Source organism: Canis lupus, chromosome 10, assembly GCF_003254725.2.
Source record: "Canis lupus dingo isolate Sandy chromosome 10, ASM325472v2, whole genome shotgun sequence".
Classification (NCBI taxonomy): domain Eukaryota; kingdom Metazoa; phylum Chordata; class Mammalia; order Carnivora; family Canidae; genus Canis; species Canis lupus.
The window spans coordinates 27,260,528-27,284,587 of record NC_064252.1 but is presented as its reverse complement, the minus strand read 5'-3'; the positions used below and the strand labels follow the sequence as shown (position 1 = coordinate 27,284,587).

Here is a 24,060-nt window from a genome sequence, read left to right as displayed (position 1 = left end):
AGAGACACAGAAAGAGAGAGGCAGAGACACAGGCAGAGGGAGAAGCAGGCTCCATGCAGGGAGCCCAATGTGGGACTCGATCCCAGAACTCCAGGACCACGCCCTGGGCCAAAGGCAGAGTGCCCAACCTGAGCCACCCAGGTGTCCCCCAAATGCTACCCGCTATGATAAATTTCATTTTTTGAAAGCTGCATCTGAGTAAAGCTATCTAACACAAAACAAAAAACTAGATGCATACAAAGACAAAAAGAAAATAAAACAGGCAGAACAACAACAAGAAAATAGCAAGATGACAGGTTTAGACTCAAATATATCAGAATTATATTAAGCAGAAATAAACTAAATGTTCCAAGTCATTATAAGGAATAATAGACAAGGATAATAGGAGGGAAAGAAAAGACAACTCCACATTCTTAACAACATTAAAATACAAAGAAATTATATATATATATATACACCCATATAGATATATAATATATACATATATTATGCAATATAATACTAATTTTTTAAAAAGCCCATGAAGCTATATGGATATGAGACAAAGCAGAATTTATTTATTTTTTTTTTAATTTTTTTAAATTTATTTATGATAGTCACAGAGAGAGAGAGAGGCAGAGACACAGGCAGAGGGAGAAGCAGGCTCCATGCACCGGGAGCCCGACGTGGGATTCGATCCCGGGTCTCCAGGATCGCGCCCTGGGCCAAAGGCAGGCGCCAAACCGCTGCGCCACCCAGGGATCCCTGACAAAGCAGAATTTAAAGTAAAAAGCATTACCAGAAACAAAAAGCATTACTGGAAACAACTCACAGTTTCAACCCACTAGGAAAATATGGCAATTATAAATTAAATGTGCACTTCATAATAAAGCTTCAAAATTAAGTCAAACTTGACAAAAAAATTTTTAAAAAGGATATCTTTTAAAACAACCAAATCGGCAGCCTGGGTGGCTCAGTGGTTTAGCGCCGCCTTTGGCCCAGGGTGTGATACTGGAGACCCTGGATCGAGTCCCACGTCGGGCTCCCTGCATGGAGCCTGCTTCTCCCTCTGCCTGTGTCTCTGCCTGTCTCTTGCTCTGTGTGTGTCTCATGAATAAATAAATAAAATCTTTAAAAAAATAAAAGAAAAGAAAAAGAAAACAACCAAATCATCCATAATTCCATAAAAAAACCCCAACTAAACAAATCTACCATCACACTGAAATATTTTAATAACTTTTACTACTCATAAACAATGAAACAAAAAAAAGTCCTTATTGGATCTAGAATCAGTAAACCTGACCTGGCAGGCATATATGACAACACTATTCCTACCAGCTACAGAATACACGTTCTTTTCCAGCCACATGAACCAAAGTCAGAAATACTGGACATAAGCTGGGCCATAAAGTACACGTGAGCAAATTTCGAAGAAAATATTTGGACCATGTTCTCCGACCATGATGAAACTAAGCAAAAGATGGATAACAAAAAGAGAATGAAAAGTTTCCCATACATTTGAAAATGAAGCAAGATACATATAAGCTATCCACAGTTCAAGCAAGCAAGAGGTCATGGAGAAATTTAGGAAATGTTTTTAGTCGGTGGTAATGTAAATATTCTGTATCATGCGAAGGAACCTTCCACCTCTGGACTGGGCAGAGGAGCTTATAGCAAACTAGCAGCCCCACTAGGCTGGGCAGAGCGAAGCCGGCATCCAGAGCTGTCAAGGAGGCCAGAACTTGAGGAAACCCCAGGGAAGTGAGCCCAAAGCTCTGCATGCAATCTTCTCTCCTAAGCTAGGCAGAGCAGGATGTCAAGAAACGGAACAGAAAACAGCAGCAGAAGAGGACCCAGAGTGGAGCGGAAACTGTGGCGGTCTTTCAGTCCTTGCGACACAGACATTCAAGTTCAAGGCCCGCCAGGTGGAGGGACCGTAGTAAACCAAGGCCTTCAGCTGAGGCCTGAGAACATCTACCCCCTGACGGTAGGGGTGATCACCCAGGAGTCAATTCCAGGCAGATAATCAATCTAGTCACCAAAGGCAAAACAATAAAGTTTCTGGAAGATACTACAGAGAAATATCCTCCACCCCTCCTGGTAGAGAAGGACTTTGCTAAACAGTACATGAAAGCAAATGGAAAAGATGAGTGACTCTAACTTCCTTGAGACTAAGAACTCTTGTTTATCCAGAGACAGTGTGGAGAAAGCACAACAGCAAGCCACTAGGGCATGGCTGCAACACACGTAACCAACAGCAGGTGTGTACCTGAAGAGAGATGCTAAAGCTCTGTAAGAAAAAGAACCCTATGTTTTAAGTGTTCAAGGGTACTGGAGCAGCTACTTCACTGAAGGGCCAAATGGTTCATCAACTTATCCACAGGTGCTCAAACTCATATGTCACCAGGCCAAGGCACACCAAAGCCACAATAACACACCACAACACACCCAACAGAATGATACTCTTTTTTTAACTAGCAACACAGGATATGAAGCAACAGGAATCTCCTTCACGGCCAGGAGGAAACCAGATGGGCATTATCCGCTGAAGTTGAGGAGGTGTATGGAGTCAGCTCACCAATTCCACTCCCCGAGACATGCCTGACAGGCGTGCATATGCGCACCAGGAAAAGTAAAGCTGCCCAAATCCCCATCAGTGAATGAATAGAGGCTGTGATGTAGTTAACACAGTGGAACTGTCCTGCACAGAAGTCGGACTGGTTATATGCAAAAACATACATAAATCTCACAAACAGAGGCACCGGGCGGCTCAGCAGTTGAGCATCTGCTCTTGGCTCAGGTTGCAATCCTGGGGTCCTGTGATGGAGTCTGGTGTTGGGCTCCCAGCAGGGAGCCTGCTTCTCCCTCTGCCTCTGTCTCTGCCTCTCTCTGTGTCCCTCATGAATAAATAAATAAAATCTTTAAAAAAACAATTAATAAAAAAAATAAAATAAAAATAAAAAACCAATTAATCAATCTCACAAAGTGCTGAGCAAACAAGCCAGGCACAGAAGCAACTGCCATACAAGCCAGGTTCAGGGTTACCTTTGGAGGGCAAGGGAGCAAAAGAGGGGGTTTCTGGGGCACAGCAGTGTTTTGACACGAGTGCTGGTTCAAGGTATCCGTGATGCGTCACTGAGCTATGCGTACTTTTCCATGTGTGGCATAGTTCCCTATTTTTAACCAGTTTAGAGAGAGAACAGGAGGAGGGAATCAGGGACAGCTGAATAGAGGCTGTGCCTGGGGAGGAACGTGGAAGCAAGAATGAAATTACAAAAAAAAAAAAAAAGAGAGAAGACAGCCTACTTGTATAGCAATGGAAAATACCTAGTCAAGAGGGGGAAGTCGGGGAGGAGAGAAGAAAGAAATGCTGACTTGATGTCCTGAAGGGGATGAAGGGATGCTGACCTTGATGGGAAGGGACCAGCCTCTACAGTGACAACAGGGAGGCACAGTGTGTGGGTGCAGGTGTGGGCAGCACAGGGTGGGGGCGCTCACCAGCTACAGGTAAGCACAGAGTGGGGGAGGAGGGAGAAGGAAGGAGGAGGAGAAGGGAGGAGGGAGAGGGACAGAGGAGGAGGTAGAGGAGAGGGGGAAGGGAGGGGAGGGGAAGGGAGGGAAGGGGAGGGGGAGGAGGAGGAAGGGAAGGAAGAGGGAAGGAGAAGGGAGGAGAGGGAAGGAGAAGGGAAGGGAGGGGAGGGGAGGAGGAGGGAGGGGAGGAGGAAGAGGGAAAGAGGAGGAAGAGGGAAGGAGAAGGGAGGGGAGGAGAGGAGGGAAGGGAGGAGGGAGGGGAGGAAGAGAGAGGGGAAGGAGAAGGGAGGGGAGGAGAGGAGGAGGGAGGGGAGGAAGAGAAAGAGGGAAGGAGAAGGGAGGGAGGGGAGGAGGAGGGTGGGGAGGAGGAGGAAGAGGGAAGGAGAAGGGAAGGGAGGGGAGGAGGAGGGAGGGGAGGAGGAGAAAGAGGGAAGGAGAGGAGGGGAGGAGGAGGGAGAGGGAGGGAGGGAGAGGGGAGGTAGGAGGTGAAGGACAGGGTGCAGCCAGCCTGCTTAGTATTGAACGCAATCAGCATGGAGGGGAGCCCCACCATCCATTGGAGAACTGGAATTAACTAGTGTTGGGTTTTTGCCAAGCAAATGTGACAAAGAGAGAAGTGAGAAAGCAGGGAGGGTATGCAAGGGTGTGATCGTAATGACAGGCGCCGAGTTCCAGCAGAGCAAGAAGTGAAGTACTGAGAGGGACAGACCATGGCAGGGACAGGGACCACGGTGGGGACAGGGACCGCGGTGGGGACGGCTGGGTCTGTGGCTGCAGGGAGAGGAGAGAGATTTCTCTCCCAATCACAGGATGGTGTGAATTTCAAGGCTGGTGGGCAAGGGCCACCCTTCCCATCCCACCTCCAGACCCAGTGGGGGAAACACCAGAAGAGAAATCGCTTGAGGCCCTCAGGGGAGAACCAGGTTTGGTTTAGAGCTAGGGATGAAAGAGATTCAGAGAAAAAGTGGAGGACCTGCAGGACTCATAAGGCTGTCTTAAAAAAAAAAAAAAAAAAGGCTGTCTTCCCTTTCTTCTAGAACTGCGCCCCCAGACAAAAGCCAGCTGGCATCAGCTCTGGGGAGCCTTTGCCTTGGCTGGAATGGCCTGTGGATGAGCCTCAGGGGGGCAGTGAACTTCAGGAAATAGCACACAAATGTGTGTCTGTGCATTTGGAGGTGGAAGGTTTCCCCGGGACGTTCAGTGGGGTCCTGGACCAACAAATGGGCAAAGAACCATTAGGCTAGAGAGGTAGCTAACTCCCCCGCTTCGGGGCCGAGCACCAGCCCTCCCTCACCGGTCCTCCCAAGGGCTCCTCCTCCATCCCTGTCGCTCTGTGCCCACCCCTGATGTGCCTCTCCCTGCAGAGCCCTTGCTCCAGGTGAAATCTGCCTCCCCCTTTTAGGTCCATCTCCCACCCAACTACCCCCAGAGGCCCCTTCCAACCCTTCCTAGCAAACACGCGTCTAGCTTCAGTGGACATGGGTCAATCGCCCACTGAACAAACACTCAGCATGGACCTGCCAAGTGTCTGGCACCGCAATGGGCATTAAGGGAAATGACTCAGACCCCGAAGCTGTCCCTCAGGAGCCCTGCGGTCTAGTGGGGAGACAGATGTACAAACAGACACAAGGTGCTCCAAGGCAAGGGGGAGCGACAGAAGTACGGATCTGAGGGGGAACCAGCTCACAGAGCAGGGCGGTAGGGAAGCCAGGACAAATAAAGGAGTGTGAAAAGGTGAGGTCTGTTTGGGGGAACCTAAGACCTTTACTTGTTCCCATTATAACAGTTATCCCCCTGCAGGCTGCTTAGGGACCTACCTTTTCTGGCTACTGCCTGAGCCCCTGGAGGACAGAGCTGCTATATTCAGCTCTGCTGGGAGAGGCTGGGCTGTGGGCTGGATAAATGGGGAAGGAGCAAGCACAGGGTCCAAGGCCGGGTCCCAGGCCACTCAGCATGTCTGAGGAGCTGACCAGCAGCTCCATTTTGGAGGGCGTCAAAAACCAGTCCCATTTCCAGAAGCAAAGATCACATGTCGCACGTGCTTTGATCATTGTTTCTGGGATCCCTGGCAAGTGCAGCCCTGTTTCTGCTGAGATACCAGTGATGAGCTGGCAGGTTTCATCAAATATCACATGCCACTAGCAAATGTCAGTAGTAAATGATTAATTCATAGCAGGAACATTAAGTATGGGTGATTATCATCACGTACACACACTGCTACCAGGGACCACCCTGGGGCCCACACAGAAGAGCCAGGGCTCTGGACCATATCCCAGGCTGGGGCGGGAGGTGGGGAGCAGGATGAGCCCGGGGGAGGAGAGTCCTGCCCAGTGCCACACTGCAAAGTGGCCCTAGTGGAGAGAAGGAAGAGGTGGGTCTGGAGTTAGAATGCTGGATCTGAACCCCAACTCCATGGCTCACCAGCTATGTGAGTTGGGCAAGTTACTGAAATTCTTTGAGGGGCGTTTCCTCTTCTGTAGGATGGGGTAATACCCCCACTTCTGGGCTGTTTGTGAGCACGTGCTCAGTTAATATTTAGACCCTGATGCCTCACACACAGTAGGAGATACTATTCTTGTTGATGTTGCCCTCAGTAACCGCCAGGGCCCGATCTCTCCACCCAGTACGGATACTGGGGATAAGGGGTCACAGGTGGTTAGGTAATAAAACCCAAGTATTCAAAGTATTCAGAAGATGCTGACTCCCTCCCCTCCCCCCCCCCCAAGTGCTGCGGCTGCATGAGGAACAGGGACATATCTACCTGGAGCCTGAGCACACCTCGGCATTTCCCTTGCACACAATGCTGGACTCTGGGGAAGTTTGGAGCTCTCCAGGCAGAAGGGGACCTTTAAAAGACAACCCCAGGCACCTGGGTGGCTCAGTGGCTGAGCATCTGCCTTCAGCTCAGGTCGTGATCCCAGGGTCCTGGGATCGAGTTCTGCATTGGGCTCCTCACCAGGAGCCTGCTTCTCCCTCTGCCTGTGTCTCTGCCTCTCTCTGTGTGTCTCTCATGAATAAATACATAAAATCTGAAAGAAAGAAAGAAAGAAAGAAAGAAAGAAAGAAAGAAAGAAAGAAAGAAAGAAAGAAAGAAAGAAAGAAAGGAAGAAAGAAAGGAAGAAAGAAAAGAAAGAAAGAAGGAAGGAAGGAAGGAAGGAAGGAAGGAAGGAAGGAAGGAAGGAAGGAAGGAGAAAGAAAGAAGAAAGAAAGAAAGAAAGAAAGAAGAAAGAAAGAAAGAAGAAAGAAAGAGAAAGAAAGAAAGAAAGAAAGAAAGAAAAAGAAAGAACGAAAGAACGAACCTCAGGGGCACCTGGGTAGCTCAGTCGGTTGGATGGCCAACTCTTGATCTCTGCTCAGGGCACGATCTCAGGGTTCTGGGATCAAGCCCCACATCCTGTCTTGGGCTCCCACTCAGCAGGGAGTCTGCTCCAGGATTCTCCTTCTCCCTCTGCCCCTCCCCCTGCTCACGCTATTTCTCTCTCTTATAAATAAATAAATCTTAAAAAAAAAAAAAAAAAAAAAGACAGAACCTCAGCACCTAGAGGAAGTCTAGTAAACCAAACCTTTCTTCTAAATCTTCAGGGGAGGGCAGCCCCGGTGGCGCAGCGGTTTAGCGCTGCCTTCAGCCCAGGGTGTGATCCTGGAGACCCAGGATCGAGTCCCACGTCAGGCTCCTGCATGGGGCCTGCTTCTCCCTCTGCCTGTGTCTCTGCCTCTCTCTCTCTCTCTGTCTGTCATGAATAAATAAATAAAATATTTTAAAAAAATAAATAAATAAAACTTCAGGGGGCTGGGAGTGGCAGGGAGACCCCGGAGATGGCTGCCCCTAGAAGCCCAGGCCCTCACTCTGTGGTCACACCCCAGGCCTTGGCACTGCTATTTCTGCAACTCTTCATAACCGCCCCTCCTGCTTCCCAGCTCACTCCCTTGACTGCCTTGAATCCAACAAGCCTCTAGTCCTGGAGAGGGGACGCGGCACACATCGGGCCTCTGCCAATATTGCTGAAGCTGTGTGAATACGTCACCCTCATGGCACAAACCTATGGGTGCCAGGCTCCTTGCTGGGTGCTGGGGGTTGTACTGGGGCAAACAAGACAGACACAGCTGCTACTCTCATGGGGTTTGTGGTCTACCAGGAAGGTGGTCTACTGAGCATGGGGATGGAGTACTACAGGACACGAAGCAGCAGTGCCTACTCTAGCTTGAAGGTCAGGCAAAGGTGAGCAAAAGTGAGGCAGGCCAAGAAGGGGTGAATATTCTAGGCCAATGACATAAGAGTCTAGGTGAAGGCCGGAACACAGGGTGGTAAGAGCTGAGACCAGGGGAGAAAGCAAGGCTTGATCACATGAGCCCTTTCAACCTGAGCTAAGCAGGTGATAGGTTAAGGAAATAGGGAGTTCTTCAAAAAGTGAGGCAGGGGAGTGAGCGATCAGATTTGTCTTCTAGAAAGATCACTCTGACAGCAACTTGGAAGAAGATGTGAGGAGAGCAAGACTACAGGCCAAGCAACAGGCTGGGAAGCAGAGTGCAGCTGGAGTCTGTGTGTACAATGACCGTGGTCTACAAAGAGAACCAGCAGCAAAATGGAGAAAACAAGAGCCCGGATTTTGGACTGGCAGGTGGCTGGGATACAGGCCACACTTCCCAGCCTCCCTTGCAGTTAGTTGTGGCCATATGACTAGGTCCTGGCCAATGGGATTCAGATGGAAGGCATGTGTGCCACTTCCAAGAAGCCCCTTAAACCTTCCTGCTGACTGGAAAGGTGGCTGTGATGCCTGGATCTGGCGTGGCCATCTGGGACCATGCAGTGGCCTACAGAACGAAGGCCACACATGGTGGAGCAACAAGACAGCAAGAGCCTGGGCCCCTGGGGCCTCGGGGGGAGCAGAACTGCCACACTAGCCCCCTCTGCAGCGGTTGTCACTTAGGAGAAAACTAAAATGCCATCCTGTTTGGGGACTATTGTGTTGGGCTTCCTATCACTCAAGCCAAACCCAAACATAATTGATGGAGAAGGAACAGCAGATTCAAGATATGTTTGGCAGGGGAGCCCAACCGAATTCAGTAAGGACCTGGATCTGCGGTGGAGGGAGCCCGAAGAATCAGGGATTGATCCCGGGCTTCTGGGCTACACAGCGTGTACAGGGATGGTGATGCCATCTGCTGAAGCAGAAATGCTTGGGTGGGATCAGGTGAGAAGAAGAAAAAGAGTCCAAAGCCAAGTGAGGGATGTCAGGAATTCTGAGAGGAGATGCGTGCTTGGCTTGAAACCCCACCCAACGCTCCCTGTTCTGTCCAAACACACAGAAAACACAGCGGCACAGAAAAAAGAAATGGCTTAGGAGCCAGAAGACACAGATTCTGTTTCTTCACTGCTTCCCATGCAACCTTGAATGACTCACTTATCCTCCTGCATCTCTGTTTTCTTATCTGTAAAATGGGATACTGCCTTCCTTGCTTACCTCGACAGGTCATCGGAGGATGTGCTAATATACCATACTATAATGTGCTAATATACCATACTATAATGTGCCCCCCAATTAAGGGTAAATAAACATGTAGCTAATAAACTGCTGGCAAAGAGTTTAACTCCCTGGGATGGAAGTCTGCCTGCAGTGGGGCTTGAGCTTGCTGGGACAGATCTGGAATCCTATTGAGAGACACTGACAGCTGCCAGGACTTGGTGATGGCAGTTGGTGGAGCCCCCAGGGCAGCAACTGAAAAGTAAGGCTGAGTGGCCCTCCAGAGAGTGGACCCACTGCCCTGCTCAGCTGTGCATTCCCATCAGCAGCCCTCAGCTTGTGAGCCTACAGAGAGGTTCCAGAGCCACAGGTGGAAACCTGCCCTGTCCTGACCAAGGCCAGCCAGATGGCCATCAGCTCAGGCCCACCTGTGCCCACAGTGTGCATCACCTCTGCCGTGTCAAAACTGGTGTCCGGACTAGCTGCTGAGCCCAACAGCCCACTGTGGAGGCTTCCGCCTCAGTTCCCTGTGGGACTAGACATGAATTCTCCTGATTGGCCTCCTCTACTCTCTTCCTGTTGGGTGGATCCTGACTCCCAGTTTGCCACTTTCTGAGACTCCTGCTGCCACGCCTCCTCAATTGGAATGACCCTAGAGGTTCCCTCCAGCCTCAATTTTTGCCAAAGCCCTGCGCCCACTGGGGATCCAGTCCCGGGGCCATCAGCCCTTGGGTACCCCCTGACCCCCCTTGCCTCTGCATGTCTAGAACGACCTTACCCACTTTCCTCTGCCAGACACATTCCTACTCATTTCTCCAGGCTCCAAGTAGCCCACCAGGAAGGGCTTGCCCACTTCTGTCCCCACTGTCGGCTCTGCCACAGCTCTCTCCACATGCTGGTTACAATGCCTGCCTGGCATGTGACCTCCACCAAAGACAGCACGTCAGGGCACAGAGCGTATCTTGTCATCTCGCAGCACCAGCTGGGTCTGGCCCAGGGCCTGGGACTCCCGAGCTACTGCAGGTGCCTGGTGCCTGGTGAAGGGATGGATGGCTGGGTGGCAAGATGAGTGAATGAATAGAGTAAGGGAGTAAGGCCCATCAGCACTTGCTCAGCTCAGGGCCGGTCTGCCAAGCTCCTCTGGACCCTGCATTTTGGGTGCCTGGCCACTCCTCTGCCCTTCTGCCAATCAGCCCTGCAGCTGGCTCAGAACCCTCAGCCCTGTTCTGACTTCCTACCACTTCCTCCAAGCCCACGGGAGACCCAGCATGTCCTGAAAGGTGACCACTGTCTACCCCTTTATGGTCTCCTGAACACATGTTGGCTGGTCCCTACAAGGACAGTCATGCCTTTAGAGACCCAGGGCTGGGACGCCTGGGTGGCTCAGTGGTTGAGCATCTGCCTTTGGCTCAGGTCGTGATCCTGGGGTCCTGGGATCGAGTCCCATGTCATGTTCTCCATAGGGAGCCTGCTTCTCTCTCTGCCTGTGTCTCTGCCTCTCTCGCCTCTCTCTTTGTGTCTCTCATGAATAAATAAAATCTTAAAAAAAAAAAAAAAAAAAAAAGACCCAGGGCTATAGGTGATCCCTGGGCCTTATCGAATTTGACCCTTCTCAGCTTTTCCTCCATCTGCAGGGGGCCAGCCTGACCCACCTTCTATCCTCATGCCCCTGCTTGGGGGACCCTGATGGGCCAGAAGGTACAGAGTCTAAGAGATCCTTCTCCCCACCCTCTCCCACCCTTTTCCAGAACCCTCAAATGTTGGGCCCACAGAAGCTGCTTTTTGGCCAGGGGACCTCCAGTCTGAGAGGTCAAAGGAGAGAAGCATGTGTGGCCACTGACTGTCACCCACCGGAATCCACTCTGTGAGTTCCTGGGGTTGACCAGGATGCAGTCCCAGGTGCGATTGGGAATGTTCTGGAACAGAATCAGCTGCCCTTCATCCCGAACCCGGGCACTTGAGGTGTAGTCCGCCACAGCCACCTCCTTCACCCGGAACGGGTTTGAGAACAAGTTGGTGACACTACTGAGGGTATTGACCAGGCGGCCGAAGAACTGCATTTTCTGTGGGGCAGGTGAGGAGGCCCCGCCGCCTGCTCCCTCAGTCTGGAAGAAAATGGAGTCTCTGGTCAGCCGGGCGTGGTCTCCCATGCCCACCTCACCACGCACAGGTTTCCTGCATGGGCTCCCAGATGGCTCCCCACCAGTGCTGTTCCTGGATCCTGTGCCAGGAGGGACCTGGAAAGGAGAGGGGAGAAAGAGAGATGGCACTGAGTCAGGGTAAGAAGGCCTGAAGTTACAGAGTGGCCACCACACACAGAGGCCCAGGACTGTCCCACTTCCTGGCCAGTGTCCCCATCAGGGCCTCAGCCTCCTCTTCTGGAGCATGGACCATATCGCTCCAGGAGGGATGGCAGATGTGAATGCACATCACAGACGACCCTGTTCTGTCCAGATGGAGGGGTTCTCCCCTGTGAAGTCAAGCACTGACATCCTAGCATTCAGAAAGCGTGGCATGGGGACACCTGGGTGGCTCAGTGGTTGAGCGTCTGCCTTTGGCTCAGGTTGTGATCCCGGGGCCATGGGATTGAGTCCCACATCGGGCTCCCTGCATGGAGCCTGCTTCTCCCTCTGCCTGTGTCTCTGCTTCTCTCTCTCTCTCTCTCTCTCTCTCTCTCTGTGTGTGTGTGTCTCTCTCATGAATAAATAAATAAAGTATTAAAAAAAATAACAAGAAAAGAAAAGGAAGCTTGGCCTGAGTCATTCCAATTCCACAACTAAAACTAGTGTCCCGTCTCGACCAGATACAAGCAGGGGACCAAGATCGTCCCACACCCCGTCGGGGGTGGGGGGACGGACTTTGGGCATGGGCCTCCAATGTCTGGTGCCTTTCTCACTGCCTTACCAAGGAGCTCGGAGAGGACACGAAACCGAGTGCTGGGTTCACGGAAATGAACGTGAACGAAAAGACTCAGAGACAGCGACTGCGACGGCAGCGGTGCGTGGGGATGGAAATGTTATGCTGCAGATTCAAAGGGTCACAGTTTCTGCTGTGGAAACTGTCCCCAGTTCAGGTGATAGAATTCGATGTCTCATATTTTCCTAGGTTCTCAGCAAATATACTGCATTCCTAAGGCTGTGCCATCAAAGCTGCGTGACATTTAGACAGAGGCTGCCCTCTGGTTCTGTGCCAGGAAGTCACCTGCCAAACGGGACAGGGGACAGGGCAGTGTGGGCACCCCGGAGGAGAATCAGCAGTCAGGGGACACTCGTCGCACTCTGGGCCAGCTGTTGAGGAGAGGATCAAGCTTAACGGATTAAAGGAATAACAAGAAGCCTCAAAGAATCACCTCTACAGGGAGGAGGAGCCGATAATGATAATTGTACCAGGAGACGTTTACTGAGCACTTACTAGGCAGCAGGCCCTGAGATAAGCACCTGACGCGACTGTCCCCTTTCATGCTCTGCAAGAGGCATAGAGCCGGAGCAAAACTGCTCCAGTCCTTACCAGCTGTATGTCCTTGGGCAAGTCACTTAACCCCTCTGTGTCTCTATCTGTAACACAAGAAACACGACAGTGCCCAGTAACAGAACCTGGCAGATAGTAAATGTTCAATAAGCATTAGTGCTCTTTGACTACCCGCCCTTTGACACACGAGGAAACTAAGGCTTAGATTGCAGAGCTTTGAAAGCATCCCAGAGCTTTGTAAAGTCCTTCCTCTTATGATCGGTAGTAAGATGTGGTGTGAGCAGAGAATGAGCCTCAATGTCCCCTTTAAAATGAAGACAACGCTCAGGGCACCTGAGTGGTTCAGTCGGTTGAGCATCTGACTCTTGATTTTTGGTACAGGTCGTGATCTCAGGGTCATGAGATCAAGCCCCACATTGGGTTCTGCACTCACTGTAGCATCTGCTTGGGATTCTCTCTCCCTCTGCCTCTGTCCCTGCTCTATCTCTCTCTCTAAATATTTTTTTTTTTTTAATGAGGACAACGCTCCCCTCTAATGTGCTATGAGGATTACATGGGAACATCCTTTTTTTTTAAGATTTTATTTATTTATTGATAGAGACACAGAGAGAGAGAGAGGCAGAGATGCAGGCAGAGGGAGAAGCAGGCTCCATGCAGGGAGCCCAACATGGGACTCAATCCCGGGTCACATGAGAACATTCTTAAGAATGTTTAGACCTGTGTCAAGTTCCTTCTTTCTTCTGCACTTGGGAACTGAGAGGACAGAGGCGCTGGGGTCCCCACGCCCTTCTCCAGAGCCAGGGGAGAAGGGAGGGACCCCAAGAGAAGACACGGGAACTGGTCCCTGGAAAAGAAACCCCCAAGATGGAAGGCATGGCATGCATATCAGTGTGCCTTGTACAGAACCAATCTCTATACTGACATTATAGGAATTGTAAATTGTGATACGTTCACTCCAGAGATACCGCATGGTCATCAAAAGCCATGATTGTGAGGATTACAGGTCAGGAAGCACGTGGTGGCGGTATGACCCTATGACATCAGGTCCATGACACTCCCGGGGGTGTTTGTGGGCTGCTAGGCCCCTGCCTCCCTACATAGCCTCTCCCAGTAGGTCCTACTGACCCTGTCAGCTCCACACCACGCACAATTCCAGAAAGTGATGGGGTCTCGAGCCTCCTTCCCTCTCCAGGTTGATTTATCTATTTGCTATGTCCTTCCTCTCCCTCATCCTCCTGCCAGACTGTACACTTAATCACACTAATCACACCAAACCCTCGGGTGCCTCTCTCTGTGATCTGGCTCTGGTCCAAGAACTTTACATATACCAATCTTTCATCTGGACCATTGCCCCGGGGCGCCTGGGTGGCTTAGTCAGTTGAGCATCTAATTCTTGATTTTGGCTTAGGTCATGATCTTGGGGTTGTGAGACAGAGCCCCAGTTTGGGCTGTGCTCAGCAGAGAGTCTGCTTGAGATTCTCTCTTTCTCCTTCTGCCCCTCTCGCTGCTTGCATGCTCTCTCTCTCTCAAATAAATAAGTAAAATCTTTTTAAAAAATCTGTACCACCACTCTATGAAATTTTTAACCATTATTTTTTTTTAAGATTTTATTTATTTATTCATGAGAGATACAGAGAGAGAGAGAGAGAGAGAGAGGCAGAGACACAGGCAGAGGGAGAAGAAGCAGGCTCCATGCAGGGAGCCCAACGTGGGACTCGATCCCAGGACCCCAGGATCATGCCCTGAGCTGAAGGCAGATGCTCAACCGCTGAGCCACCCAGACACCCCAAATTGTCACCATTATTATCCTGGTTTTACATATGATTATCCTGGTTTTACATATGAGAAAATCAAGGAACAGAGAGGTAAAGTCATGGGACCTACATCACACAGCTAGTAGGTAAAAGAGCAAGAGTTAGAGCCAGACAGCTGGCTCTATATAGTCTCAGCTTTTTTTTTTTCCTTTTAAAGATTTTATTTATTTATTTGAGAGAGAGAGTGAGAGAGCACAAGCAGGGGGTGCAGCAGAGGGAGAGGGAGAAGGAGAAGCAGACTCTCTGCTGAGCAGGGAGCCTGATGTGAGATTCAATCCCAGGGCCTTGGGATCATGGCTTGAGCCAAAGGCAGACGCTTAACTGAATGAGCCACCCACGCATCCCTAGTCTGAGCATTTTAAGGACAGGTGCTCAGTCTTTTTCACCTCTGTACACTCGCCCCTGGCACAAGCTTGCCTCTCAGAAAGTCTGATAAAACATAATTTAACTGAATAAAAATTATGCAGCAAAAAAAGGGTGATAGAAAAAACATTAAAATATTCTGAGGATATTGGGTTCATGGGCCATTTTTTTCTTTTCTCTATTTATCAAATGGATGGAAATATGCTGTTTTTGTTTTTGTTTTGTTTTTAATGATTCTATTTGTTAAAGACATAAGAGTGTAGGCTGAGCCCCTGGGGCCCCCAGCTAGGGAGACAGGGTTCCCTGGGGGTCAGGAACAGCTTAGAAAAGCAGCACAGAGGCTTCCCAGAGAACAGGTGGGAGGCACCGGGAGAGAGGCTCACAGGCAGTTGGGGGTGGGGGGTCGGGGGCACCAGCACCCACGAGCCCACTTGGGGTAAAGGGAAGAGTCACTGAGGGGATGACATCCCACCCCAGTGGAGAGACACCTTCCTCACGGGTCCCCAGGGGCTGGTGGTTTAGGGCCACCTTCCACACAGTGACAGCTGCCTGGCCACCAGAAGGACAGACAGGTCTGGCTCCCTCCCAGCCTTCCAGGGTGGGCGTCGGGGTGAAATGACACAATGGAGGGAAAGTGTCCAGGCCGCCGGCCGACTGTGGGCACAAACAGAGGCCATTGTTATCACAAGGTGGAAGAAAGGAAACTAAGCCCCCTGGGTCACATCCTGGAACGATCATAACAGACCAGCCCGGAAAGAGGCAAGTGAGAAGCAGACAGGGCGCATGCTTGTGCTTCCTTCTGGCTTCTGTGCTCTTCCTCCCATCCCACCCCTGACCTGGGGGATGGGGAGCAGGCTCCTTCCAGCACAGCCAGCGGGGAGGACCCACAGTGGAGGACCCACAGCGGGGAGCAGCCCCCCCACCCCCCCGCTTCCTCCCCCTCTGGCTTCTCACAGCCACTTGCTCTTGACCTCCCTGCCTGATCAACACCTGCTTTTACCTGCTGACAATGGTTCTCTTTGGCTCCTCACCTGGGCTCGCTCCCTCTGCCTAAATAACAGGTGACACAGCTGCCACCAAGGTCATGTGATAGAGGCCATCTGCTCCTGGGCACCTGAGGCTCCAAGCAGCTCTCTGCTGCCCCAAGCAGAAAAGCCACAAACCCAAGAGCTTCTGTGGCGAAGGGGGACACGGACAACTCTGCTCATCCACTCCTGCAGTTCCAGGTGTCGGTGACGTCTTCCCTACTGTGAGGCATGAGGCGGGAGATTTCTGGCCTGTTCTCCTAACTTCTGCTCTGTGGTCAAAGGCCCAGCCTGCCTGCTTGATTCCTTCAGGGAAGGCTTAGAAAGCAGCTGCTGGGGAAGGCAGCCCCAGAGGAGAGGAGCCGTCAGGCAGGAAGGACAAGCATTCGTGTCCCCCTTCAAGAGATGAAGTAACTGAGGCCTGGGGAGGCCTCAGATCATGGGTGTTGGAAGGGCAAGTGAAAGTGGAACATGTTGACGTCCGCCAAAAAAGAGAATGAACAAAAAAGCCATAGTGGGGTCAGAGGGAGATTAGAACCAGCAAATGGCATCCTTGGTGAGTTCCCCAGAAGTGGTTGATTGGGTTCATAAAATGAGTAGTCACAGGGGGACCCAAACCCAGTCCCTGTCCCCTTGGTTGTGGGGGGAAAGAGTCAGGAAAGGATGACTACCCGAGGTGACTCCTGAGCTGAACTTTGCAGTGGGGACCCAGGCAAGAGGCCTCCCCACAGACGGAGCAAAAGAGAACGTATGTATAGGAGGGCGTGGGGACAGGAGCCTTCGTGACCTGTCCAGGAATGAGCATTTTCATCAGGCTTGGGCAGCGAGGGGGAGCGCGGGCACAGCCATGCTCAACATGAATACTGAGCACCCCAGAGCCATTTTGCCAGCATCTGCTTTAGATCCATGCTCAGAGCACCCGGTGACGGTGACGTGGGCTCTTTTGCAGAGGCCACAAGCTCAAGAAGTGCAACAGTGGGCGGGGAGCAAGTGGCTGGTTAGAGGGGGGACTGGGGAGAACCCCGCCCTCAGATGTCTGGTTCCACCTCCGCTGTGAATTCCCCTGAGAGATCCCAGGCAGGTCTCAAGCAAGAGGAAGTGCAAAGCTGCCAGGCCCTGGGCCCCCTTCCCCCCACCTCCTCCTCCAAACAGTTCTCTTTCCGAGAAAGAGAGAGAGGCCCTGAATTTTCAAACTTTCTAGCCTGTCCTACCTGGAATATCCTCCCCTGCCCCCTTTACTCCCATCTTTGCCAAAGCCTCTGCTCATCCTTCAATGCCCAGCTGCTCCCCACGAAGGCTCAGAGCACCAGAACTGGTCCCTCCCGCAACACTCCCAGCTTGCACTACAACACCAGGAGGACTAGGTCCACCGCCCCCCTACAACCCCCTCTGTGCCTGCCACAGGATGCAAATCAGATGCTTACACCTGCCCAGTGGCTCCTCACCATCTTTCAGAGAAAGCCCAAGCTCCAGGGCGGGGATATAAGCATCCACATGACCTGGCGAGCCCACCTCCTGCACCCCTACTTCAACCACACTGCACCAGAGCCTTCTAGAACATGCCACTCTCATGCCCCCATGTACCTGCACACGCTCCTGCCTACACTGTGCTGCCCACTTTGCTCCTCTCACTGTTAGACAAACAAATAAACCCTTCCTGTCCTTCAGGAGTGACTCACGAGCCATCTCGTCTAAGAATCACACCTGTGCTTCCCCTACTTTCAGCCCTGGGGGTACCCTCACATTGCCCCGTGGTTCCCCAAAGGAGCATCCATCCTGAGATAACAATGGTGTGTCTGTTGGTTTGGGTTGCCCTCTTTCTTTGTTTTATCCAACCACATAGCCTGCTGTTCCTGATGAACAGTGGCTATTTCATAAATGTTTGGTGAATGAGTGAGGACAAATGAATAAACCCCTGGAAGCCCACGGGGCCGGCACCATCGAGGCACCCTCTCCTCCTCTCTTACTCCCTTGGCAGTGGTACCAGGCCACATTTCCTATTCCCCTCACTCAGAGCTGCCCAGCACATCACCATGGTGGAAACTGTCAGGAGAATACTTCCTGGGCACTTGCTAGGCTTCCCAAGAGGCAATGAGCTGTGATCTAGAAAGTCTGGTTTTCTACACCTGAAGCTCATAGACTGAACTCATTCAGGCTCCCAGCAGAGAAACTCTAGGAGCCCTCTGCTTCCCTCTCGACGAAGCCTGGCCAGAGGGGCAGGACAGCTGTCCAGGAGGTGCGTGACAGGATCCCACAGGCAGCCAGGCCAGGAAGCTGACCTCACAGGACTGGCCTCGTGAGGGATCCTGGGAGTTGGAAATCAGGCTTCCCAAGCCCCGGCTGCTTATGACAGGATGTCCCGTGATTGGAACAAGTGGCACGGGCCAGCGACCCCCTCCCGTGCAGCTGATGTCTCCCCCATCCACTGCCCGGGGCCGGATGGTCAGAGCACCCAGCCCAGGCCGAGCACGGCCGCCTTCCTTCCTTCGGCCCCACCAGCCGTGCCTCTCAGCACAGCAACGCATCACCACACCCCAGCCTACACCCTCTCCCAAGGCCACCCCGCTTTATGGTTGGCACAGGGTTCCCACACCTGGTAGCTGCCCCCAAGCTCACAAATGCCTGTGAAGGAAGGAAGGTGCTGGTGTTATCCTGTTTGGCACCAAAGGAAACTGAGGCCCAGAGAAAGGAAGTGGGAGATGTTGCCTGGTGGTGGGACACATGGCTGCTTCTTTAGACTCCAGAACTATACTAGGCAGAGGGCCTGCAAACAGTAGGTGCTCAATTAGCGCATGGGAAAAGACTGGATGAAAGTAAGGGTGAGGGTCAAATGTCCTTTCTGTCCCCCATCTGAACCTCTGGACCTCCAAAGCTGCCTCCAAAACACAAATGTTCCTCCCGTGTTCTCTCTGACCCCAGCTCATCCCAAACTCTTTCCTAATGTGAGTGAGGAATGAGGAAGGGCTTGCCCCCATTACTTTACACACCAAACAACACTGTTACGTTCATCCAGACCACTGAGCACACAGCGCCTCACCAAGTGTCTGAGATAATCACCACGTTTAATCCTCAGAACACTCCAGAGTGAAGGTGCACTTCTACCCATAACACGTAGGAAACTGAGGCACAGGGGCTCATGTAACTTGCCAGGGTCTGAGCCCTATTAGTTAGCATCCGGAGCACCACCCCAGCATCCTCACACCACCTTCAGGAGGAAGCCTGAATGGAAAGTGGCTGAGCGGCTTGCTTTTCAGCCTCTCGTCCTCCAAACACTAAGGCTCGCATCTAAAAATGCACTGCTGTCCGTATGAGCCACAAAATGCCCTTCAGGAAAGGAAAAGGTGTCTTTTTCGTTTGCTCTGCTCAGCTGGACCACAGCTAGCAGCAGACTGCCCCAGATGGGTTGCTGGAGCTCTCAAGGACAGGAGACACCAATAACTTGGAGAGATCTTTGGACTCGTGCCTAGGGACAGGGTGGCCCATTTTATGATTCGCTCTATAGATACTCATCGAGGACCCACTCTGTGGCAGGCATTGCTCTAACTGCTGAGACTCCACTAGTGAACTAAACAGACAAAAATCCCTGCCCGCCTAGATCTTCTATTTTAGCGAGGGCTACAAATAATAGAGAAGATAAACAGGCAAAACATATATAGGTTTTAGATGCTGGTTAGATGCTGAGAAGAAAAGGAAATCAAAGAAGGGAGATAAGATGTGTCGAGGTAGAGACTGAAATTTTAGGGTGACCAGGGTAGTCCTGACCAACAACTTGACCTTGAATAAAGACTAAAAGGAAATGAGGCCAAAAACTGTAGGGATATCTAGGTGGAGAGTTTTCCAGCCAGAGGGAAGAGCAAATGCAAAGACCCTGGGGCTCCAAGAACAGCAAGGACGCCAGTGAAATCAGAGAGGTAAGAGAGGACCAGGCAAGTACAAGTGAGAGGAGCCATTGCAGGTTGGAGCCAAGGAGCAACATTAACACATCATTGGCTGGGATGAAGGGTATTGAGAGGCTTCTAGAATAATTTCACAGCTTCAGCCAGAGCAATGGAAAGAATACTGCCATTTCCTCAAGATGGGAAAGTAAGTGGGAGGGATATTGATGGAAGGTAGGGAAGGGTGGAAGGGGAGATCTATCAGGAGCTTAATTCTAAATATCTTTGATTTTGAAATGCCTACATTTGAGGTGTTGAGCAAGCAATTTTATAAGTGAGTCTATCATTCACAAGAAAGATCTAGACAGGACTGGAGATATAAATTTGGGTGTTGTCAAAGTAGAGCTGGTACTTAAAGCTATGAGACCGGATGAGATCACCTGAAAAATGAGCATAGATTAAAAAGAGAGAGAGAGAAAGAGGCATTTCAGGCAGGGACCTATTAAAATGTTCTCCCAGGAGCCACCCTCTACAAAGGGAAGCTCATAACAAGGCCTCCTCTCCCCTTCCACACATGCCCCACACAAGGGTGCAGACGCGCACGCACACACAGCGCTTCCTCTATTTCTTGGTGATGTCATTCTGCTGAGTGAGAAGGAAATTCTCATTGAGGACACTGTCACCCAATGAGAAAGTCATCAGTGGAAGGGAGAAAAGGTGCCCTGGGCACTGAGACAACAGCAGGATGATCACACAGGCTCCGGTGTTATCAAGAACTCCTTTCAGGGTGCAACTCCAGTCTCATTAACTGGTGTGACGTCAGGCAACCCATTTGCCCTCTTTCTTATGTTCAATAGCAATAACATAGGCTCCTTTGAGGGTAGCCCAGAACGCAATAAACAGCCCCAGAGCCCCATAAACAGCCCGTTGATATTTGTTAAATAAATGAGGAATGAATGAATGGCAAAAGCAACAACAGAAGAGCCCGACTCATAGCTGCATGCACACAGCGGTCCTTCTACTTGTCTTTCCCTCCTTTTGTCATTTTATCCCCTTCCCTTTCCTGGCTGTGACACAAGAGCAAAACTATGCACTGGTACGGAAACATGCCAGTTACAAAGCTTTTGCCTTCTACATTTTCTCAAATTTCCAATCTCACGGCAGCCTTATGAGGGCAGGAAATACAATCCCCGTTACAGGCAAGGAAACTGCAACTTGGAACAGAAAACAGCCTCCAAACTCCAGGAACATTTAAAGGCAGAGACAATAACAAAAACACTGTATTCAGCCCAAGGGTGGGGCACTTGTGTTGCCAAACCAAACCTGCCCAACATCCTGTTGGGTGGGTTAAAGGGCAGGTGAGGGAAAGACCCAGAAGCTCAGAGGAAGGGAAGGTATTTGTTTGGGGTCATGTGAGTAGCCCATTAAAAAAAAATGGGCACAGATCCCTGAGCCCTATGCCCTCCTTGTCCCACAGCCACGGGCCTGCCCATCCCAGTCGCATGGTCCTACAGGTCACACCTTCTCGGTCACCAGCTTCCAGGCCATCTCTGGGAGCAGGAGGTGGACACAGAATTGGTGGGTTGGGAAACCCTGGGGTGGGGAGGCTCTGGGGAAGGTGGGAGGGAGCATGGAGGGGCGCAGGCACAGATGAAATCTGGAAGCACATGAGAGACAATAAGCAGAAACAGGGTGATGGGACTCAGAAAGGGGGGAGAGTAAAATGGACAACAGCGGAAACGCCAATGGAGAAATGCAGACAACAGGTGAAGTGGGAGATCAGGTAGGAATAGAGAGGCAGAAAAGTTGGGAGCACTCAGAAGGGCACGGGAAGGTAATGGGACAATCAGTGCGGCTCAGAGTGAAAACTGGGGGCCTGAGAGTTGGAGGGGAACAGGGAGGGGCTGACCAAGGAAGTCAGGGATAGACGGGAGACACACAAGGGAGACGGGGGTCCTAAGGAGGGACCCAGGGCCGAAGCTGGCGTCCCTGGGGAGGTCCCAAGTTCCGTATGAGACGGGAGCCGTCACGGATGGGAGTTGGGAGCGCTGAGGGATCAAAGGGCGGAAGCTGCGGGCACTCCGGGGGTCACACAAGGGTCAATGGAGGACACGACTAACAAACGGGAACACGAGGGAGGCCGGAAGGGGGGTCCGGGTGGAGACCACCGAATCTGGGGCGCCGAGGAGGTTTGGGAAGGGCCCCCCAGGCCCCGCCTCCCCTGCGCCGTCACTCACCTCGCCTTACTCAGCACTTCTACTTCCACCTACTTCCGCAAACAAACGAGCCCGCGGCCACGTGAGGGCCCGGCCGCCGCCCTCCGCCAATCACCGAAGCCGGTGCCCGGCCGCCGCTGCGGCCCCGCCCCCGCGCCGCGTGGGGGGCGCACGAGGAAGGCGGGGGCGGGGCTCCGCCATGTTTTCTAACTGCCCAATGGAAGGGGCTCTCAGGGCCGAGGGAGGCCGGGCTTCGGGTTGGAGCCAATCCTCCGCGGCGGGGCGCGGCCATGTCTGTGCGGGGCGGAGGGTCCTCGCGCCGGCTCGCTGGCGGACATGTTGATGAGGGGCAGGAGCCGCCTCCTCCTCCGCCTTCCGCCTCCTGAAACGGTCTGAGGCCTGGAGCCTGAGCCTCCCGAAGGACCGCCCGAGAGAGAAAAGGGAAAGGAGCCAAGACGCAGGGCGGGGCAGGGAGGGGCCTGCTTTGATTTTGCCGGGGACCCCCCAGATTGAGCAACTAAGAATCTTAATTTTGAATTCTTATTCAAAAGAGCTAATTCTTTTAAATAATTAAAAGATGATTAATTTGAATTTGGCCTCAACTACCAATCATTTACTTATTTTTAAGATTTCATTTATTTATTCATAAGAAACTGAGAGGCAGAGACACAGGCAGAGGGAGAAGCAGGCCCCACGCAGGGAGCCCGACGTGGGACTCGACCCCGGGTCTCCAGGGTCACGCCCTGGGCTGAAGGCGGCGCTAGACCGCTGCGCCACCCGGGCTGCCCACAGATCATCTTTTAGTTCAAATAAAAATCACTGAGGGGACGCCTGGGTGGCTCAGTGGTTGAGCGTCTGCCTTTGGCTTGGGGCGTGGTATCGGGGTCCTGGGATCAAGCCCCACAGCTGTAGAATCATTACAGCTGGGCTCCGCAGGGAGCCTGCCTATCCCCTCTGCCTCTGTCTCTGCCTCTCTGTGTCGAATGAATGAATGAATATTTTTTAAAAATCACTAAGTACAGTTGTGCTAAGAAAGTGTTCATTGTTATCCGGCAGCCCTACACCAAGCTGACCTCAGGAAGTATCTTAGCACTTTTAGTAGAAATGTGGGCAAATGACTTGGTCTCTGTGAACTCCTCCTTAATAAGGACGTTGTGACCTACAGCTAAGTTCCTCTCCCTACCTGCACATGGAGGGATTGCAGCAAATGGTCGTTGTTATGATTAGTAATGCTGAGAAAGGCACACTGGTGACTGCCTGGGTTGTAGTGACAGATGTGCTTCTGAGCAGATCGTGTCAACTCCTATTTGTACAGAGCTTCGCCGATTACAAAGTAGTTTGACTTCACATCCATCATCTCTGGAGTGTCCACTCTTGTCTGCATTTTACAGATGAGGAAACTGTTCCTTAAACTGAGATTTGAATTTTGCTCAAGAGTTTCAGCTTTGAGTTGAGAGAACTAGGTAAAAACTCAGACTTCTCACTGAAAATATTTTGCCCTCCACACCCCAAATAAGTGAAGTTAGGACGATGGTTATCAGGGAGCTTGCAAAAGGCCAGGCATTCCTGCCTCTACAGAGTAATCTGACCCAAGAAGACGCGTAGGTTCAGCGGGCTGAGTCTCATTTTTCAGCAAACACCCTGGTATTCAAAGTGGGTCTGCAAGACAAGTTTGGCAACGCAGACACACAACTGAATCTGAAAAGTAGAAAAGGCCGAGGGAGGCTGGACCAATTGTTAAAAACCCTCAAAGATCCATGAAAGAAATTTAATCTCAGGGCCTAATGAAGTTGAGTGCCTGCCCCCCCCCCCCCTAGGTATTTCTGGTGAAACTGTGAAATGAATGGATAAAGCAAGAAATGAGATATAGCGGATTCTTAGGAAGCACTGAATGAGCAAGCAATGGGAAGGGAGGGGCAAATAAGCAAAATGAGATACACTCTGTTGGGTTTCTGTTGGATTTCTGCATTGGAGCAGTTTGAGTTAAAGAGCTTCTCTTGAGGGGCTGTGCCAAGAACATCTCAGAGGGGCTTGCAGCTACAAACACCTCAGAGCAAAATGTCTGCTTTCTAGGAGCCCAGAATCTGGAGAGTTAGACTAGACCACGTCCCCTCCCTCAGAGTTGGATAGAAATGTGGGTAACTGGGGCACCTGGGTGGCTCAGTCAGTAACTGTCTGACTCTTGGTTTTGACTCAGGTCATGATCTCAGGGTCATGAAACACAGCCCAGTGTTGGCCCGGCACTCAGCCAGCTGGGCATCTGCTTCAGATTCTCTCTCCCTCTGCCCCTCCCCTGCCCCCACTCTCTCTCTCTCAAATAAATAAAT

The 24,060-nt window shown here is 51.5% G+C and overlaps 1 protein-coding gene across 7 annotated transcripts in view; it reads right to left on the bottom strand.

Moving 5' to 3' along the window:
• Window positions 1–21,883, bottom strand: part of PLA2G6 (phospholipase A2 group VI) — a 60,507-nt gene extending 38,624 nt beyond the window's left edge. For 2 of the 7 annotated variants that reach the window (XM_025460250.3, XM_035696429.2), the window contains exons 1-3: window positions 21,755–21,873; window positions 11,176–11,209; window positions 10,824–11,077 (exon numbers count right to left, since the gene is read on the bottom strand). In XM_025460250.3, the coding sequence (XP_025316035.1) occupies window positions 10,824–11,032 (209 nt within the window). In that variant the 5' untranslated portion in view covers window positions 11,033–11,077; window positions 11,176–11,209; window positions 21,755–21,873. Of the gene's footprint in view, window positions 1–10,823; window positions 11,210–21,754 lie in introns of all 7 variants that reach the window. The other 5 variants (XM_025460249.3, XM_025460265.3, XM_025460244.3 and 2 more) reach the window with 3 other exon arrangements.
• Between the last annotated feature and the right edge of the window lie 2,177 nt (window positions 21,884–24,060).